Source organism: Trichosurus vulpecula, chromosome 8 (genome assembly GCF_011100635.1).
Source record: "Trichosurus vulpecula isolate mTriVul1 chromosome 8, mTriVul1.pri, whole genome shotgun sequence".
NCBI classification, from domain to species: Eukaryota; Metazoa; Chordata; class Mammalia; order Diprotodontia; family Phalangeridae; genus Trichosurus; species Trichosurus vulpecula.
In genome coordinates, this window is record NC_050580.1 from 107,102,118 (window position 1) to 107,122,271 (window position 20,154).

Consider the following 20,154-nt stretch of genomic DNA (forward strand, 5'->3'; position numbering starts at 1 on the left):
GGGCAAGGAGACTCCAGGTGCTGAGAGAAGTTCTAGGATTATACGCAGTAGAGGCATGATTTTTAAGTCCAGACAGTCAGGGAGGAGTAGGACTGATAGAGAAGATATATGGAAGAATAGCTGAATGGACCAGAGGGGCCAAGAAGAAGCTTTATTGGAATCGACAAGGACAAAATCTATTTACCTATGGTAAAGAAACAATTGATCACTGATGATCCAATCCAGTTTAGGAAATATTTATTTGGTATTTCCTATATTTAGAACCCTATACTAGATTGCTACAGGAAAACACACAAGAAGGGTTATGTCGCCACCCTCTGTGAACTGATAATTAGTTAGAAAGCTATGCCATGTGCCCAAACAAATGTAATAATAACTAAAAACTTGTTGGTTATAGCAGAAGATTTATGGGTGTGAGAAGAACATGATATAATGATAAAGAACTATATTAGGACCAGATTGTGGTGATCCTTGAATACCAAAATAAGGAATTTGGACTTTATTCAGAAGGTAATGGAGAACCAATGATAGACTGAGAGGAAGGAATTGTTATGATGATAATAGAGTTACTGAAGAATTAGTTTTTCATTACTGTGCAATGTGGATTAGAAGATAGGGAGCCTGATGACAAGGAGGTAAGTTAGGAGGTTATAGCAATATCATAGCCAAGTAACCAGAAGAAAGCAAGATGCTGGCATTGAGAATGAAAATAATGGGGCAGCTAGGTGGCACAGTGAATAGAGCACCGGCACTGGAGTCAAGAGGACCTGAGTTCAAATCCGGCCTCAGACACTTGACACACTTACTAGCTGTGTGACCTTGGGCAAGTCACTTAACCTCAATTGCCCTGCCTTCCCCCTTGCAAAAAAAAGAGAATGAAAATTAGAAACATTGATAAGGACCTAACAGGATTTGATGACTGATACACGGATAAAGAGGAGATGAAAGAAGTCAGGAAGAAGATATGAAGTAGAGAGAACAATTTGGGGATTATTCATTCAGAGGAAATAGTCACATTAGAGAGAATGGATGATATTTTAGAGGGAGGAAGTATAGCAAGAGAAGATCGAAATATTGAGTATTCAACCTCTGGTGATGCTCGAAGTTAGATGGGAGGAAAAGGAAAGTAGTCAGTGAAATAGAGAAGGAATTTTTAGTGAGGTAGGAGGACAAATTATAATATAGTAGTTTCATAGAAGGCAAGAGAGGTAAGAGTGTCATAAAAATGATTGATAGTTTTGAACAATATAGAGAGGACAAGAAAATGTCAGGAAACTAAGTAAATTTTGTTGGATTTGATGATTCATAGGTCCTTTGTTTGGTTTCAATAGAATGGAAGGAATAGGAGCCAGGTTTAAGGGGGATTTAAGAAGGAAGTAAATTTTTTCTGTTTCTTTTATATTGCTTTTCCCTACCAATAGCCTTCATAGGACCTTGTTACCCCATAGGCAATCTTAAGTCCATAGGATCTTGTTCTTATAGAAGCAGAGTGAATCTGAGAGAAGGTAGTATTTTTTTTTAATATGGGTACATCACATCCTTCAGCTCACTTGTTTCAGCTACTTAAACCAAACTTCCCTTAATAGGACCTATTTGCCCTTTGAAACTTGCTGGATATACCATGATTATTTTCACTTTCAGGCTTTTGCTTATGCAGTTCCCTTCTCTCCCCTCTACCTAGATAAATTTTTCTACTCCATAAGGTCTGGCACCAAATTCACTCACTTCCATTCTCCCATAAAACCTTCCCTGACTGACTTCGCCTCCTCAGTGCTCTGACTGCTCATGTTACATATAATCTAAACAGCTTATTCTAATACTCATCTATAGCTTTTACATTTTGCTGTAGTTCATTTATTCATTCATCTAGTCATCCATCCATTCACCAATCCATCCATTCGACACATTTATTAGGCACCAGCTATTTGCAACGCATTGTGCTGCTAAGAATATAAAACTGAAATAAGATATAGTCACTTTCCTCAAGGAACTTGGGATCTAGTAGTAAGTATTTGACATGAACACAAATCAGCATATAAATCAAATAATAATTTCAAAAGAGGAGAATAATATGCAGTGAGATGGTTTTCTTCCAATTAAATAGTTCAACAAACATTGCTCACATGCTTATTGTGTTCAAGGCATTATGCTGTTGGAGGATTACAAAGATGCAAATCAAAGTCCACCACTCCTTGGGGAACTTCCATTTTATAAGAGGATTATGGAATCTATAAGTATAATACTGGATAATAAGCAATGGTATTAAAGGAGAAATCCATACAAGGTTCTCTAAGAAAGGGCTAGGGATTTCATTAGTATAGAGAAAGATGAGGAAATTCCCTCTCCCAGAACAGCTTTACAGGTTCTGTGCCATTTACAAACTTAGAGAGTGTTCTAGAGAACTGAGAGGTTAAGTAAATCGTCCCGTGACAAAACCAGAGACAGGAGTAGAACCCACTTCTTCCTGGTTCTGAAGCCAGTTCTCTATCCACTACACTCACCTGCTCCAGGGAAACTGAAGCAAAGGAAGTCATATCACCTCTCTGAGCCTATTTCCTCATCAATGAAATAAGGAGGTTGAACATGGTTACTCTTAAGGTCCCTTTCAGCTCTAAATCCATGATTCTAAAGATAGTTTCTGCTATATCTTCTCTATTTCTCACAGTGCAACATAAAGTGCATGGCACTCAGTAAGAGCATGATAAATGCTCATGGAAGGGAGGAAAGAAGAAGGAAAGGTAGGGAAGGAAGGAAGACAGAAAGACAGACAAACATTCAAGACTACACTATAGGAGTTAGGCGAGGGCTGGGTTCTAATATCCTGGAATTAATTTGTGACAAAGGTCTTTCTACACTCAGGTACCGAAAAGTGGTTTCCAACAACTGCACAGATGGAGTGAGGGAGCAGTATACTGCCAAGCCCCAGCAGTGTCCTGGCAAGGCCCCCCGGGGCCTTCGCATCATCACCTCTGATGGGAAACTGACTGCAGAACAAGGACACAACGTCACCCTCATGGTACAACTGGAAGAGGTAGGACAAGAGACTCATCCCTGTCTACCATTTGGGTAACTGGAATTGGGGCTGTGAAGCAGATGTAATGACCCTAGTGTCTCTGCAAGTGATATTAAAAGACCCAACCACGAGGCACACAATCCTCTCACAGTGACATTGATGCAGAAGGACTGTTTCCTCTCATCCCCTTTCTTAAAAAATGCCTCCAAGTCATTTTCACTCTTCTCCATGCATCTAAGGATACTTTAGAAAGGACAATCCTGAAGAGCCTCATTCCTACGCTCCTCATTATCACTTGTTCTTCACTATCAGAGGCACTGTTTTGATTTCACGGTTCCTCATTAGCACCTCAGCAATGTGTTTTCTCCAAGCATTCAAACTCAAACACACACACACACACACACACACACACACACACACACACACACACAGTGTGTGGGAGAGGGAGAGAGAGAGAGAGAGAGAGAGAGAGAGAGAGAGAGAGAGGGAGGGAGGAAGGGAATGGGAGAGGGAGAGAGGAAAAGAGAGAGGGAGAGAGGGAGGGGGAGAGAAAGAGGGAGAGGGAGGGAAAGAGATGGAGAAAGAGAGGGGGGTGGAGAGAGAGAAGGGGGGAGGGGGGGAGGGGGAGAAAGAGAAGGGGAGAGGGAGAGAGGGAGAGGGAGAGAGAGAGGGAAAGAGGGGAAGAGGAAGAGAGAGAGGGAGAGGGAGGGAGGGAGGGGGAGAGAGAGAGAGAGAGAGAGAGAGAGAGAGAGAGAGAGAGAGAGAGAGAACGAGAACCTAAAATATGGTTACATTCCATCCTTTCTGTGCAAGTCTCTTTTTACGAATGCCAAATGGTTATCACCTCTAGGCTTAGAGTTTTGAGGCCCTGAGTGTAATCCTACAAAACTTGTTTGTATTACCAGCTACTAGTTACTCCCATGATTTGTCATTTTTGGGGGGTGCTGAGAGAACTTTACAAGATAGTCTTCATTAACCTTTACTTCAGCTATCTGATATATTCAGGAACCTCTGATTTATGCAACATAGTTGAGAAATGAGGTATTCCAGCTAGCCGAAGACTAGTTAATGAAAAGTTAGAATCTGTACTATTTTCCAAAGAATTAGAATGCTATAACATCTTTTAGCATGAAGATTATGCAGAATGATTTTTCTTTGGTGACACAGAATAGTTCAGAGGGGAAGGGAAGGGAATAAACCTTTGAAAGTATGTGCCAAGCACTGTGCTCAGCACTTTATAAATATCTCATTTGATGCTCATAACAACCCTGTGGGGCAGGTGCTATTACTATTGGCATTTTATATTTGAGGAAACTGAGGCATACTAAGGTCAAGTGACTTGCCCAGGGTCACACAGCTTGTAAGTGTCTGTGGCTGAATTTGAACTCAATTCTTCTCGACTCTAGGCCAAACAATTTATCCATTATGCTACCTAGGCTAGTATCGTACATTGACTCAGAATCAAAACTATGACTATACCGTTTTATGTATGAGTCTTTAAAAACTGTATTATTTGAGCCATGTAGCTTAAGCCAGCATGATATAATAAATAGAGTATGGTCAGATATGATACCCTGTTCTGACTTCACCAGCTTTTAAGGGGTAAGCCCTAAATCTTAGGACTCAAAGGGACCACTGGAACCATATATTCCAACATTCATTTGAACAAGAATCCCTGTACATTGTACCCCACAAATCCAGGCATTGCTTGTAGATCTCCAGTGAGATGGAATCTACTGCCTCTGAGGTATCCCATTTCAGTTTTATATAATTCTAATTGTTAGTAAGGATTCCCCACCCCCAATATTAGACCTATATAACTTTTCTGAACTTGCTTCCTCATCTGTAAAAAGGGAATAAAAATACTTTTACTACTGGAGTTGGGAGGAAAGCATTTAAAATATTTATTCATTATTGCTTTCCCATTGTCTTTCCTTCTACATATATCTCTTCTATCCAGAGAGTCCCTTGGGGCAGAGGGGAAGAGAGACAGAATGACTGACAGGCAGACAGCCAGACTCACCAACACATCAGCTAAGGCAGACAATATATACAATTTTCCATACCCTAAAAGGTCATAGATCTACAGTTACAAGGGACCTCAGAAGCCACTTAGTACAACCCCTTAGTAACAATAATTCCTTAACTCTGCAAAGAAAGAAGGTATATACATTTTCTCTATTCTTTTTCAAATATTCTAATTATTCCATGGTAAGTTTTGATTATTTTATCATTTTTCTTTCTATTGACATCGTTGCTGTCATTGTGTGAAAGTATGTGTGTATTACATTTTATATATATATATAATTTTATATATATACACACACACAATATATGGACAAACAGACATCCAATGCTTCTCTCTCTCTCCCCCTAAACACACACACACACACACACACACACACACACACACACACACGGTTGGTTGTTGTTCTTTGTTCTTGAAGAGGACCAAAATGAGACCACTGTGTTAGAGTCAAGTTGCAGTGTGTCGAACTGCTGTTGATCAGTCCAATACAACCTCAGAGTGCTCTACCACAGGTCAGGCACAAATGGGCCATGTGAACATTTAGGGTGGAATTTTCTAAATGTGTGTTTCTTGTTTCTTTTTTTAAAAAATATTAATTATTTATTTTTAGTTTTCAACATTCACTTCCATCAGATTTTGAATTCTGAATTTTCTCCCCCTCCCTGGCCTCCCCCACCCAAAGACAGCATGCAATCTGCTATAGAGTTTACATATACATTAATATAAGCATTTTCACATTACTCATGTTGTAAAGAAAAATTAGACCTAATAACCACCATAAAGAAGAAATGAGAGAGAGAGAGAGAGAGAGAGAGAGAGAGAGAGAGAGCCAATAGTATGCTTCGATCTGTATTCAGACTCCATAGTTCTTTTTCTGGATGTGGACAGCATTTTCCATCATGAGTCTTGGAGTTGTCTCAGATCCTTGCTTTGCTGAGAAGAGCTAAGTCTATCAGTCATTGCACAATGTTGCTGTTATTGTATACAGTGTCCTGGTTCTGCTCCCCTCACTCAGCATCAGTTCATATAAGTCTCTCCAGGTTTTTCTGAAGTTCACCTGCTCATCATTTCTTATAGAATAATAGTATTCCATTACATTCATATACCACGACTTGTTCAGCTATTCCCCAATTGATGGATATCCCCTAAATCATGTACCCATTTTGACTTTATCTTGGTATGTGGTGTAAGTTGTTGGTCTATGCTTAGCTTCTGCCGTACTATTTTCAAATTTTCCCACCAATTTTTGTTAAATAGTGAAATTTCTCATTTTCTTTGAGCCACTTCAATTCTGCTTTTCTTATAGAGCACAGAACCTTATCTGATGAGGGCATGCCATACTGGGTGGTCCTGTGCCAGTGTCTCCCATGTCATGCAATCAATTCCAAAGTTCTTAACAGAGACCTTGAGAGTGTGCTTTTATTACTCCTCCTAACTACCATGTGAGAGCTTGCCCTATGTGAGTTCTCTATAAAATAGTATTTTAGGCAACCATACATTTGGCATTTGAACAATGTGGCCAGCATATCAAAGTTGCACTCTCTGCAGTAGAGATACACACATACACACACATCATGCTTCTCCATAGATATTCATATACATATATGCACACATACATCTATCTATATATCCATATATCTTCCATTTATATATATATATCATTCTTTTCCATATTTATACACACATATACATGTACTATTCACATCTATCTATGATTGTATCTCCATCTGTATTGATCTATTTATCTTTTCTGGTTCTGCCCACTTTTTCTTGAGGTTATATAAGTCTTCCCATGCTTCTCCATGTTTTTCACATTCTTACAATACAATTACATTCCATTATATTCATGTACCACAACATGTTTAGCCATTCCCCAGCAATGTGTATCTATTATGTTTCCAGTTCCTGGGTGCTACAAAAAAAGTACTACTATGAATATTTTGTTGTATATGGGACCATTTCTATTTTTTATGTCTTTGTGGTATATGCCTAGCAGTGAGATCCCTGGGTCAAAGAGTATGAGTACTTTAGACAACAGTATTTTAAACCCTTTAGAGCCCTAAGAGTTAAAAGATGCAGAAAACATGCTAATCTGCATTACTAGGTGTTTTCTCATCTTGGAATTCCTATACTAATGATATCACAGGTCTTTATCCTATCCCTATACATTATATAAATTTAAGTTATTATTAAAGAGGCAGCATGATATGTTGAAGGGTATATTCATGATGGAATCTCTAAGCTTCAGTTCTGACCCTGACTCTAGCTGTGACAAGTACCTTTGCTTCTCTGAACCTAATTTTTCTTATAGGCAAAAATGAGGACATCATTCATGCTACCTCTTTCCCAGTTGTGAGGAAAATCCTTTGGGATCCTTAATGTATCTGATAATTATGGGTTATTTGTTACTATTAGTAGAACAAGTTAGAAGAGGAGTAATAAGTTGGAGATAGATAAGTGGAAGTTTACTATATGTGTGGGGTAGGGCAGAAGGGAGGGTAACATTCTCCCTCAAATGAGGAAAAAGACTGAAAAGGTGAACTCTTCTCATTTTCTATCCTGTAGTTGCTTCTTTAAAACTCAGAAAAGTCTAAGTAAGTATAGACTAACATTTCGTACTGTATACCAAGGTAAGGCCAAAATGGATGCATGATTGAGACATTAAGGGTGATACTGTGAGCAGATTAGGGAAACATGGAATAGTTTACCTTTTGGATCTACAGATAAGGGAAGAATTTATGACCAAATAAGACATAGAAAGCATTATGGGATATAAAATGGACAATTTGGGTTACATGAAATTTGAAAGTTTTTTTGCACAAACAAAACGAATGTAGCGAAGCTTAGAAGGAAAAAAGAATGTTTCTTTGATAAATGTTTTATTTCTCAAATATACAGAGAACTGAATCACATTTACAAGAATATAAGTCATTCCTCAATTGACAGTCAAAGGATATAAACAAGCAATTTTAAGATGAAAAAAATCAAAGGTATCTATGGTCATGTAAAAATACTCTAAATCATTGCTGATTAAAGAAATGCAAATGAAAACAACTCTGAGATACCACCTCACACACCTAACAGATTAATTAATATGACCAAAAAGTAAAATGACAGGTGTTGGAGGGGATGTAGGAAAATTGGGACACTAATGCACTGTTGGTAGAGTTGTGAATTGATCCAACAATTCTGGAAAGCAATTTTTAACTATGCCCAAAAGGTTATAAAACTTTGCATACTCTTTGACCTAGCAATAAGACTGCTAGTTCTGTATCTCAAAGAGAAAAACAAGGAGAAGAGCCTTTATATATAAAAATACGATTACCAGTTCTTTTTGTGGTAGCAAAGAGTTGGAAATTGAGGGGATGCCCATCAACTGGAGATTGTTTGAACAAGTTATGTCATGATTGTAATGGAATACTACTTTGCTAAAAGAAATAGTAAGTAGAATGCTTTCAGAAAAAAACCTGGGAAGATTTACATAAACTGATGCAAAGTGAAGAAGTCAGCAGAACCTGGAGAACATCATACACAGTAACAACAATATTGTATGATGATCAACTATAAATGATTTAACTATACAAGACTCCGGAATAAAATTATCTAAGACAATTCCAAAGAATTCATGGTGAAAAATGTTATCCACCTCCAGAGAAAGAATGATGGAGTCTGAATGTAGATTGAAGCATCCTTTTTAATGTTTATTTTTCTTGGGTTTTTTGTCTGTGTTTTCTTTCACAACATGAATAACTAATATGGAAAAATATTTTGATGACTGTACATGTGTAGTATCCTATATTCAATTGCTTGTCTTCTCAATGAGGAGGAGGGGAAGGGAGAGAATTTGGAACCCAAAATAAAAAAAAATGTTAAGAGATTTACATGTAATTATAAAATAAAATACTTAAAAACCCAGAAAATTCTAGAAGCATCTCATCATTGGGCTTAAGAAGGCATAGGTCAGCAGATTCCTGCTAATTGTTTGAAGTCTATTTAATGAATAATAAAAGACTTTTTTAAAAAAGCTATTGGAATAATAAAAAAGTTATTAGAATCTTATAGGGCAAAGAATCATCTCACCTGAGAAAGTTCTTTCCAGTATCTCTCACCAGTAGAAACTAGTTTTCTTCGAGTACAATATCAAACTCTTGCTTAATTATGTATCAAAGAACAAAAACTCTGTAAGTTGTAGGCATTTGTGCTAGGACAACATTATTGTTCCTTCTCTGGAAGAACAAGATGTAGAGATCTGCAACACTAATTCTCTCTCTTGGGAAATGTTCTGACCTGGATAAAAATGATAAAAAAGAAACTTCAGGGATGAGAGCCAGAATCCATTTTGTTCCACTTGGCTTTCCTTGCAGTAGAGAGCTGCAGAGATCTCAAACAGGACTGAATGTTGTGAGCATAGTGATGACAGCTCAGTTTCAGGTTGTTCTCCTGGGCATAAAAGGAGAAAAAAAATAACAAGTCATTCCTTTCCACTTTGGGGAACCCATCTCATAGCCACAGAAGTGAAATGTGCTACCCTCTCCTGACAGGCCTACTAATCCTGTCAATACTATAGGTCTGTCAGTTTAGCATACCCCACCAATGGTCCATTTTCACATGAGGTGGGGAAAACACTAGGGTAGGTAGAATTGAGTGTTAATGAATGAAGAGGTCTCTACTTCCTCATGAAGAGGTGCTACCTTTCTCAATTCTTTGATAGTGAAGCATTTGACAGGGAAGTATGGTGTGAGATTTAGTGATATAGAAATAAGGGCCTTTTTTGTTTATGAGGGTGCTAGGAAAACAGAAATAAGCAAAAAAAGGTTTTTGTTTGTTTGTTTTGTTTGTAGAGTCATAGATTTTCTTGGGAATAGAAGAGCCTCACCCTTCATACTCATGATAATCCCTGTGGTTATTATTGTTATTGTGTTGCTCAGAAGCCAGTGAATGCACGGAACAAACATGTTGGCCTTAGATAGATTATACCTCTTCAGGAAGGGGTGAAGACCAGTGTGTTCATTTCTTTATGCAGCACTGAATGTACAAACATCCTAGCTCATCAATTTAAAGCCATAGAGTTACAAGCTGTGAAGTCTAGAAAAACTGTCTTTAGTAAAGTATCTTCTGAAGAGAGATGCCACAGACCTCCTCAGGACACCTTCCTTTTAGCATAAACAGATACTTACCCACCACTTATTCTGTACCCAGCACCATTCTTGCTAGGTCCTTCCATTGTTGTTGTTTTTTGTCCTTTGTTCTGGAAGAGGATGATGACATAAGGGAGGTGATGCCATGACATGCAAGTGAATTGTATTTAAGTGAGGGAGGGCTGTGCAAAATCACCATCCTCAAGAGTCCAGTGGTGAGATATAGATCAGGACTTTGAGAAACAAAGATGAATAAGGACTAATCCTTGCCCTCAAAGAGATGACTAGTTGTAGAGTTAACATAGATACAATATGTAGTACAGTACAATACAATGCAAGAAAATACAATATGCCTTTATTAAGTACCTGCTATCTGCACACCAGGCAGGTAGGTGGTGCAATGGATAGCATGCCAGATCCAGAATCAGGAAGACTCATTTTCCTGAGTTCAAATCTCACCTCAGACACAGAGCTGGGTGACTCTGGGCAAGTCACTTAATCCTGTTTGCCTCAGCTTCCTTATCTGTAAAATGATCTGGAGGAGGAAATGCAAACCACTCAAGTATCTTTGCCATAAAAAGCCCAAATGGGCTCACAAAGAGTCGGATAGGACTGAAACAACTGAACTTTTAACAAAATGTATATGACACTATGGCAGATACTGAGGATATGAAGACAACAATGAAACAGTCCTCCATGACAAATGAAGTGGCTCTCCAGGATGAATTCTACAAATGAAAATTTAACCATCGATTTAAGTCATCATGTGATACAGGTTGAATTAATGAACCATATGATAATTAATAGAAGTGGCTGATAAGAACAGCTTACTTTATATTAGGATATTAAAGGGGGGGGGTTGCACGAAAGAGACTTAAGAAGACTTAAATCTCCATCTTGAAAGTTGGGGTTAGTTTGATATGTAGCACTGAAAAAAATGTTTATGTGAAACGAAAAATATCCCATCCCCCATATACACATCCCTTTATTCTACTATGGTTAATATCTTCTTATACAACAATCCCAAATGGGAGCCATTCAAGGGCAGGACTTCTTATCAACATGATCATAAAAAAAAACTTAGCCCCCAGATGTGACTTTGCTTCTGAATATAGAATAGTTTGTATCCTGTGGCAGTTGAGTACAAACGAGGCATGTGTAGCAATTGGAAACCTGGTCTGACATGTGTGATTGAGATTGTGTTCAGAAACCAAAACACAGTGGACACATTGTATCCTTCCTTCTTCTATATCCTGTGTTCCCAGAGCCAATTGGAGGTGTTGTTAAATGAATACTAAACCACAGTCACAACTCCTGAAAAATACCATTGTTGAGAAGCTGGTCTGAATACTGCTGTACCCTGTGGCACATCCAAGCTAAGCACTAATGAATGGTTATTGCTGGTAACAGGCAAGGGGCAAAAGGAAAAGCAGCTTTGTTTCTGTCTCATACATACAGTGGTATTTCTAGTTTGAAAATATGCTTGCTAATTACATATGTACTTGTTTATTCGTTTGTTTACTTACTTATGTATCTATCCATTCGTCCGTTTGCTATCATTTATCTATCCGTCTACCTACCTGCCCTTGTATATATCCGTACCTCAGGAATAAAGAAAACAATTGATCCAGGTGCTCCAGGAGAGAGGAGAGGAAGAATCTGGGAACTTCATTTTCTGAGGCAGAAAATTCTTTAACCCTGCCCATACTCTAGGGGGTGGATCGAAGATGTTTGCTCTGGGAATGTAGCATCCAATGAGAGGCAATATCCCTCTTCATCTCAGGGCAGACACAAGATGGATATCCTCAATTCAGCCAACTAACGAGCATCTAATGAGCCTATGGACTTTTACAGGAACTCAAGTCTCTAGGAGAAATCCAATGGAAGGGCCTTAAGGCATGATGTGGATGGAGAGAGGACTAATCAGTCTTAAGGACTCAGCAGGCCAGATTCTGAAGACATTCATTTCACAGGACTACTAGGCAGAAGTAGTGTCTGCATGTTGCAGAAGATAATTAAATCTGCTTTAAACAGCTGTAAGAATAAAGAGATGCAATTCAATGCATAATTTAAGACTTTTAAATTAAATCTGAGGCAAGGGACTAAAATTAAAACTTTGATCTGTATCTCATTGTTTTAACACTTCAATTTACATACAAAGACTGGCACTTAATAAGGAAAATTCATGATTATAACTTCTATGTGAGATTTAAATCCAAAATGCAGGGCTGCGTCCTCATTAGATGGATTTGAATGAACCCTAATTTCAAGTACACTGACATACTAACAGCAGCATAAAAGTAATCACAATGTAATAACACTTGGTGAAATTGTGCGAGGCTGCTGCTGGTGCCAAGAGAGAAAAGAGGTAGCTCTTGGATTGGTCCTTTCAGGGGGCTCCATTTCTTTTCATTCCTCTAAGGAGTCCAATTGCTTTTCTCTAGAGAGAAAAACTTGGTGTTTTTTTTCTTTGTTTTGTTTTTTGTTTTTTATCATGCTAATAAGTGAGCAAGCCAGTATCAGTGCTTCCTGATACCCATTAGAGCAACTACGCCAAAGTGTCAGGTGCATTTTCTCCCATAAAGAGGAGGGGGCTAGACACAGGAGAGATTTTTCTATTAATTATTTACATTTCCACTGAAGCTTATGTCTTTTTAATTAAGCAAAAAATGACTTCTTTCTTTTCACATGGGGTTAAAAAAGGAAACCCCAACTATGGCTGCTCAGCTCAGGAGATCTGGCCCCTGAGATTCATGGAAAATCTTCTAAAGTTTTTAGGTCCCAGGTATAATCAAGTATGTTTTGGGGGACATTGTCTCAGAGGCTCAGAACCATGATCAATCTGTCAAGATGGGAAGTATATGCTTTGAATGAGGCAGGAGCTCCACCTTGGTGATTTCATCTGAGTGTATGAGTCCCTTGGGCATTTGGGTTTATGCTTCACTACTCTCCCAAGCATGCACAACTCTTCACCTCAGCACCTCTAACCACTCAACTTTGTGAAGCATAGCATGAATGCACTGTGGGAGTTCTCAGTGACATGAAGGCAGCCAGCCAAAGTGGCTTGCAGCTATACTTTTCAAATATGTAGGCAGTAAACTCTTAATAATAATGGTAAAAATAATAATTTAATTTAATCAAACAGATATTTCCTAATTGCCTGCTATATATGAGGGATTGGATCTTTACAATAATCCTGTTTTCATTTAACTTTTTATACTTATCCAAACACTCTCAATAATTTACTTCTTTTTTTATTTTTATTAAACCCTATGGATGCCTTGATTTTCCAAAAACAAACAAAAAACACCCCAGAAAATCTCAAAAGCCCTTTCATTTCCTTACTCCCATTTATTCTTCTCATCATCTTTGTGATGTGGCTACGTAGGGGAGAATTTCAGCAATGGCAATGCTATTCCCACTTTATAAAAGGGAACCTAATCTCCAAAGATTGTATAACTTGTGGCGAGGTCACAAAACTTACTAGAGTATGAGCTCCTTGAAGTCAGCGACTATATCTTGATTATTGCTACATCTTCTCCAGTGTATAACACCATCCATTTTACATAGGAAATACTGAATGGATAATGAATGGTTAATAACAAAGGTAGAAAATAGACATTGGATCATGTGTTCATCCTATATTCTGTCCATTGAAGTACACATCTCAGAATGCCTGGCATATACTAAGTCCTAATCTCATGCTGAAAAATGAAGATATATAAAACCACTGGGATACCTCTTTGTATCAGTAAGGCAAGATTCATGATATCAATGGTGACCAGGAATATGCCTATATAGTTTGGAATAGCAAAGTATGAGACTGTCTGTATAGAAAGCAGAAGAAGTAAAACATTCATTCAGACACCAGAGGATCAAATCCCAAAACCAAAAACCCTAATTCGACATAACAGTAATTGTATCCCAAAACCAGTAAATCCACCTCAATGTAACAGCAAGGATATTAAAACACAGTTATCACAGCAAAGAGCCAAGCCATCCCGTAACCTTCCCTTCTGCTAGGGCCTTCCTGTAAACGCTCACTCAGGAATCCTAATTTCTGCTTGCCTACATCCTCTTCTCCCACAGTTCTGAAAGCTCTTCCAAGGCTCTGTCCTCTCTAGCGGTTCTTGGTTCTTTCTTCTTTCTTCTTCTTTCTTCCTCCTTCCTCCTTCCTCCTTCCTCCTTCCTCCTTCCCCCTTCCTCCTTCCTCCTTCCTCCTTCCTCCTTCCTCCTTCTTCTTCTTCCTCTCTAGTCTGAGATTAATGGCTACCCACAGGGTATATATACCCTTTAAATGAGTGTAGGCCTGGGGCTTAGCACTCAATAGCAAAAGGGTGTGGGCCTGCCTACCAGCAAGCCTCTCCTAATTCAGCTTCCCTTAACTAGCTCCACCTGAGGCTTATTGAATGGGCAGGGAAGAGCTTTGATTACATTAGCACTGCACTCTTGCATCACTATGAAATGCTTGTGCTCTAGAGATAAAAGGGCTGGGAAGAGGGCAGGAATGGAATAAGCATTTATATAGTGGCTACTATGTGCCAGACATTGTACTAAGGGATTTACAAATATTATCTCACTTGATCTTTACAACAACCCAGAGAGGTAGGTCATATTATTATCTCAATTTTACAGTTGAGGAAACTGAGGCAAACAGAAGTTAAGTGACTTTTCCAAGGTCACACAGCTAGTAAGTATCTAAAGCTGGATTTTAATTGAGATGTTTCTCACTCTAGGCTTGGGCACTCTACCCACTGTACAACCTGGTTCTTCCCTATAGGATCACAAGGTCAGTGATGTTGTGGGGTTTCAAAATTGCCCAACCTACATTAAAAAAAGAAACTGAGGCAGAGCTCTGAACCAATGGCATTTTATTAAAGGGTCCATGGTCCCCTCTAATGAAGTAGACTTCACATCTTTCTCATGATCTGAGATACCTCTTTGCTCCAGGACCTTAGTTTTATAGTGCTCGATATCCAGAAAATACAGATGAAACAAACTAAAAATGCAGAATTTCATTGGTTGATAGAGTTTGCCCTTGACCCTTCAGGAGGGTCTACACAAAATACAGAATCCCATTTGTTGACAAAAGGGCTAATGAGTAGACCTTAACAGACCTATCTTGACCTTTTAGGAGGTCTTCATGAGTTCACCCATGGGCTGGTAGAAAGACCTCCAGCCACAGGCTGGCAATCAGGACTATTTGTTGATCAAGTGCTTATGGTCATCTCCCCATGTTGGGCAATAGAAGGATGACAAAGAATGGAGGGGCAACAAAAATAGATGCAGGGCTCTATTGAGCCTTCTACCATGCTAGGCTTGGTCACCATAATAAGGAAAAATGAGTGGAGGTCCTCTAGTTAGCTTCCTATGATTAAGCAAGGGAGCTTACAATATGTAGGTCATGATTCTGTTGCCTAATATCAGAACTTAAAAATCACTACCCTCATGCAACAATATCAAACCTATTACTATTAATTGGAATTAAGTAGGGAGTCTAATAAATCATCTATCACAATCTAAACCTGGAAAGAACCTCAGAAGCCATCTACTCTAACCCTCTCATTTTGTAGGTGTTGCCCACTATTAATAAATGACTTAGCCAACATCCCAGATAAAGAAATGCCAGAGGTGGGATGTGAACCTAGTTTTCTCTTACTTCAGAGCTAAAAATAATGCTGGCATAGTGCTATTTCATCCCAAGGGACAGTTTTTAAAGGTTCCCATGTTTACATGTAGCAACAAATAAAAGGACTATGTATCAGCTTTCCTGTGCTCAGGAATCAATGATATAACAAAAAATAAGGAGTCAGCCTTATTATATTCACTTACAAGCAAAATATGACATGCTATAGCAGGTCGTGATTGTGGTTTGTCCTTTCTTCTTGAACAGGACCATGACATCAGGGAGATGATGATATGACTTGCAAATGAATTGGATTTAAGTGAGGGAGGGCTATGCAAAGTCACCAGCCTCATTTTGTCCTCCAGAGCCATCTGGGTCCAGTAGCCAGATATTGATCAGGAGGACTGGAGATGGTGCAGGATGCAGTGGGAGACCTTAGCCCTTTTAAGCTAAGGTCGCCCATTTAGTGAATAGTCCTCTTTAAGAAGTGAGTCAAGGGATGGCTCCTTTAATCAAAAAAGGTGGGGAGGGTAGAGAACCTCAAGGTTGCTGGCCAAAATAGAAACAGTTACTATTTCTCTTTACTCTGAGCCAAAGGGTCCCCAAAATACTCATTAAGTGGTTCTTGAACAGGGACCTATTGTTATCCAGTCCAGGAGATCCAGAGTAAATTGGGTTTAAGGCTTGGTCTTTGAGAAAGAATCTATCCAGTAGGCCCCAAGTTAACTAGGTAGCTTTCAGCCATCAAAATTTACCTTCTTTTGGGCAGCACACCCTCAGGTAAGGGGAAAGTAAAGGAGAGGAGATTTGAGGAGAGGACAGGAGAGGACAAGCTGAGTTTCTTTCCCAAAAGGAACTGGACAGCTGGGTCCCCATTCAGGCAGCTCAGACTACTCAAAGGTTTTGGTTTGTCCCTCCTTCTTGAAGAGGACCATGACATCAAAGAGATGATGACATGACTTGCATTTGACTTTGATTTGAGTGAGGGAGGGCTATGCAAAGTCACCAGCCTCACTTTCTTCTCCAGAGCCATCTGGGTCCTGTGGTCAGATATCAATCATTTAGAAAGGAATCAAACATGCCATATATGTAGGTGGCTAAGCCAGTTATTTTCATGACTATTGCAAATGTTTTTGGATCATAACAAGATATTTAGGATAATAGAGTTCATCAAGGACTGGAGGGTTAGGAAATAGGGATTACAAAGTCTTCCATTTGCCATCTGTCAGAGGGTAGGTACAATGTCTAGAACAGCTTCCATTTTGTGGTGCGTTCATAATCTTGACTTTCTGAAGTTATTAGCTCTTTCAGATTTGACTTCAATTGCAATATGTTATGATAAAATTCCTCTGCCACTTTCTTTAACTGACTGTGTGTGATCCTCCATCGACACGGATGGTTTTAGCTGTTATCACCCCTCACAAAAAGCCTGTATTTTCAGATGGAGCCAGACTTAAGAGAACCATCTCTATGCAGGATAGGAGAGAGAAGAGTAAGTTTTACATTCCTGCTGTAAGCAATATGTAGTCATCTGGGTCCCCTGGGAAAATTGCCAGGATCACAGCAGTCAGCTTTGGAACAGAAAATAAACCCAGCAAGGCCATGGTGGATGATTTAAGACTAAATGTCTGATCATCTGGGTAACTCTAAACTGTTCCAGCTGACAAAGTGAGGAGCTTTTGTTAATTTTCCACAATGGGGGTCCCTCTGGGAAGGTTTACTAGAGAGGAAAGAAAAGTTTTCTGAATAGAAGGCCAAGTTGAGGCCATAGCATTTGTCACTGATAGACCCCAACTGGGTGGATCAATCCACCACCTCCTGAAATAATATCTAATAAGGTCATTTGTACATATACAATTTCTTGGATGGAAGGTATTATTTCATCTCTTACCAAGGTTGTGGGCTCCCGGGGATCTTTATGTTCTTGGTTTGTTTTAACATTGGCCTAGCAGCCTAACAGCCTTGCAAAAGGCACTGGCTGTTACATTATTTGTTCCTGAATGGAATTCCACATAAAATGGGTTCTACCTTCGGCCTTTTCTTGAAGGTCCAAGAAGACACAACTCCACAATATGAACCATTAGAAGACAGCACAAAACTTGATGGTGTATGCTAAAATTATGGAGAGTGTGATAGTTCCTTCTCTATGAGCACAATGGATTATTTGTGTAAATGGTGAATATGATGCCATGGTTTTGTAAAAATAAAAAAAAATCTAGTCTGGTTACTGTGCTTTAAAAAAAAATGTCATTAAGTTTTCATTTTTTGAGCTATGCCTGTGTTTTCATTGGTGTGGAAACTCTCTGTCTACCAGTGCACCTCTATAAACTTATCTTTAACTTGTTGTCTTAGAAAGTTTCCTGTGGCACTGAGAGGCTGACTTCTCCATGGTAAGAGTCAAAAATAGTACTTGAACCCAAGTCTTTCTGACTCCCAGAGTAGCTTCACCCTCAACTAGGTCATGTTGCTTCTCTGGATACCTTTATTTTAGTCTATTTGAGGAGTTTGAACAGGCTCCATGATATGTGAAAAAATCCATTTGTGTGGGGGGCTTATATACTGTCCCACTGAATTAAAAAAAGTTTGCTTCAGTCATTGTATTTGGATTTGCTGTACTAGGGGCATATAACTAGCATAATTGCTCCTGGTGAGTCACCTTACGTACATTTTATAGCAACATAATGAGAGCCAAGGTCATTTTTTCTCGGTGGGAAATTTCCCTTAGCAATATTAGTGACCATTGGGACATGAGATATGCATAGAGCATGGTGAATATGGTGAACAAGACTATTTGATCTGATACTTACTTTCACCAGATTTCACCTGTATAAAAATCAGAGATGATCACAAAATTTGACTTGTTTTTTGATCCCGTACTCCACTAGGCATGGCCTTGATCTTCTTTCTAGTTTGTCAGTTTAATGGAGAAATGGAAATTGAAAACATGGTGAGACTTGGAGACCCATCGTGTTTAGAAACGTTTTTGCTGAGTTGATGCCCTTCTTATGATGTTCGTGCAGTAGTGATATCAAGATGTGGTCCTCTTTTCAACATGCAAACACAAACATGCAAAGCATATTTATATAGATTTATCCTTTTGTTCAATATGCATGAGAAATGTCTTCTTAAGTTTAACATTATGAATGTAAGGCAAATTTTAGAATTCTAAGCATGAAATTCATAATGGAAGTGTCTAGGCATGAGAAAGGGTCTTGATAGAATATATTCTGGTAGAGTTTTGGACTGATATGTTGCCGTACTTCCTAATATGTGTCTAATATTCTCTTTTGGATGCAGCAGGATAGAGACAGAGAATATACCATTGTACTCTGCCCATAGATTAAACCACGGAGAAGTCTCTGATATTCTCTGTATCTTCAGAAATGTCATTATATCTGTTTATCTTATGCCTGGGGTGTCAATGTTGAGTTCCCATAGCATCTGTTTTCCCATTTCTTGCTGAGTTCTTGCTACAGGTGTTGATAGGTTTACAAGCCTTTCATTCCTGAGGTTAATCTTGGTTTCATTGCTGGTTTTTGATCTATTTTCTTTTCTCTTAGAAAAGTCAGTGATGTCCTTAGGGGTTCTTGGTATAACTTTCCCTCCCTTTTCTCTGCTTTCACTGAGCCCTTCTCTATAATGAGGACTCCCAGTTTTGTGTTATTAGAATATATGAAAAAAGGCCATTTTGATAGAAATCAAGAGGGAAAAGAGACTGAAAACAACCTTGCTTTCTCTCTCTCTTTTCTCTTTCCATAACCAATAAAGGGGCATTTTCTGCCCTTGTCTCTGACACCCTCGAAAACCACTATTGGAACTAAAGATGTAAAATTTGAGGTCATGGCTATTTGCAAACCAGCATTTGGAAATAATTTATAATTTAATAACTTAGGAGAGTGTACTTTTGTTCATATAGTAAATGCAATCAAGCTTTGGTTATTCAAGCACAGCTTGTTCTGTTTACAGATTATTCTCAAATTTTTAGCTACTTTTTCCCTCTCTATGCCTGCTTTAAATATTTTCCTTTTTTTTGGAGGGGAGAAGGGGAGGCAATTGGGGTTAAGTAATTTGCCCAAGGTCACACAGCTAACACATGTGTCAAGTATCCGAGGCTGGATTTGAACTCAAGTCCTCCTGACTCCAGGGCGAGTGCTCTACTCACTACACCACTTTATGCCCTGCTTTAAAAGTTATCACTGCTCACTAGTTCCTTTGCCATTCATTCAACAAATATCAAAAGCCCATTGTGCCATGAGTACAATCCTAGGGACAGAGAGAGGCACATTGTTTAACAAAGATGGTACTTACCCTTATGTAGTTTAAAGAGGGTTCCACAAATTTAAAAAAA

General features: G+C 38.8%; 1 protein-coding gene across 6 annotated transcripts in view; it reads left to right on the top strand.

The window, feature by feature from the left end:
• SORCS1 (sortilin related VPS10 domain containing receptor 1) overlaps positions 1 to 20,154 on the top strand; it is a 719,989-nt gene that overhangs the window by 619,378 nt on the left and 80,457 nt on the right. For all 6 annotated transcript variants that reach the window (XM_036735441.1, XM_036735437.1, XM_036735435.1 and 3 more), the window contains one exon: positions 2,860 to 3,031. In XM_036735441.1, the coding sequence (XP_036591336.1) occupies positions 2,860 to 3,031 (172 nt within the window). The remainder of the gene's footprint in view (positions 1 to 2,859; positions 3,032 to 20,154) is intronic.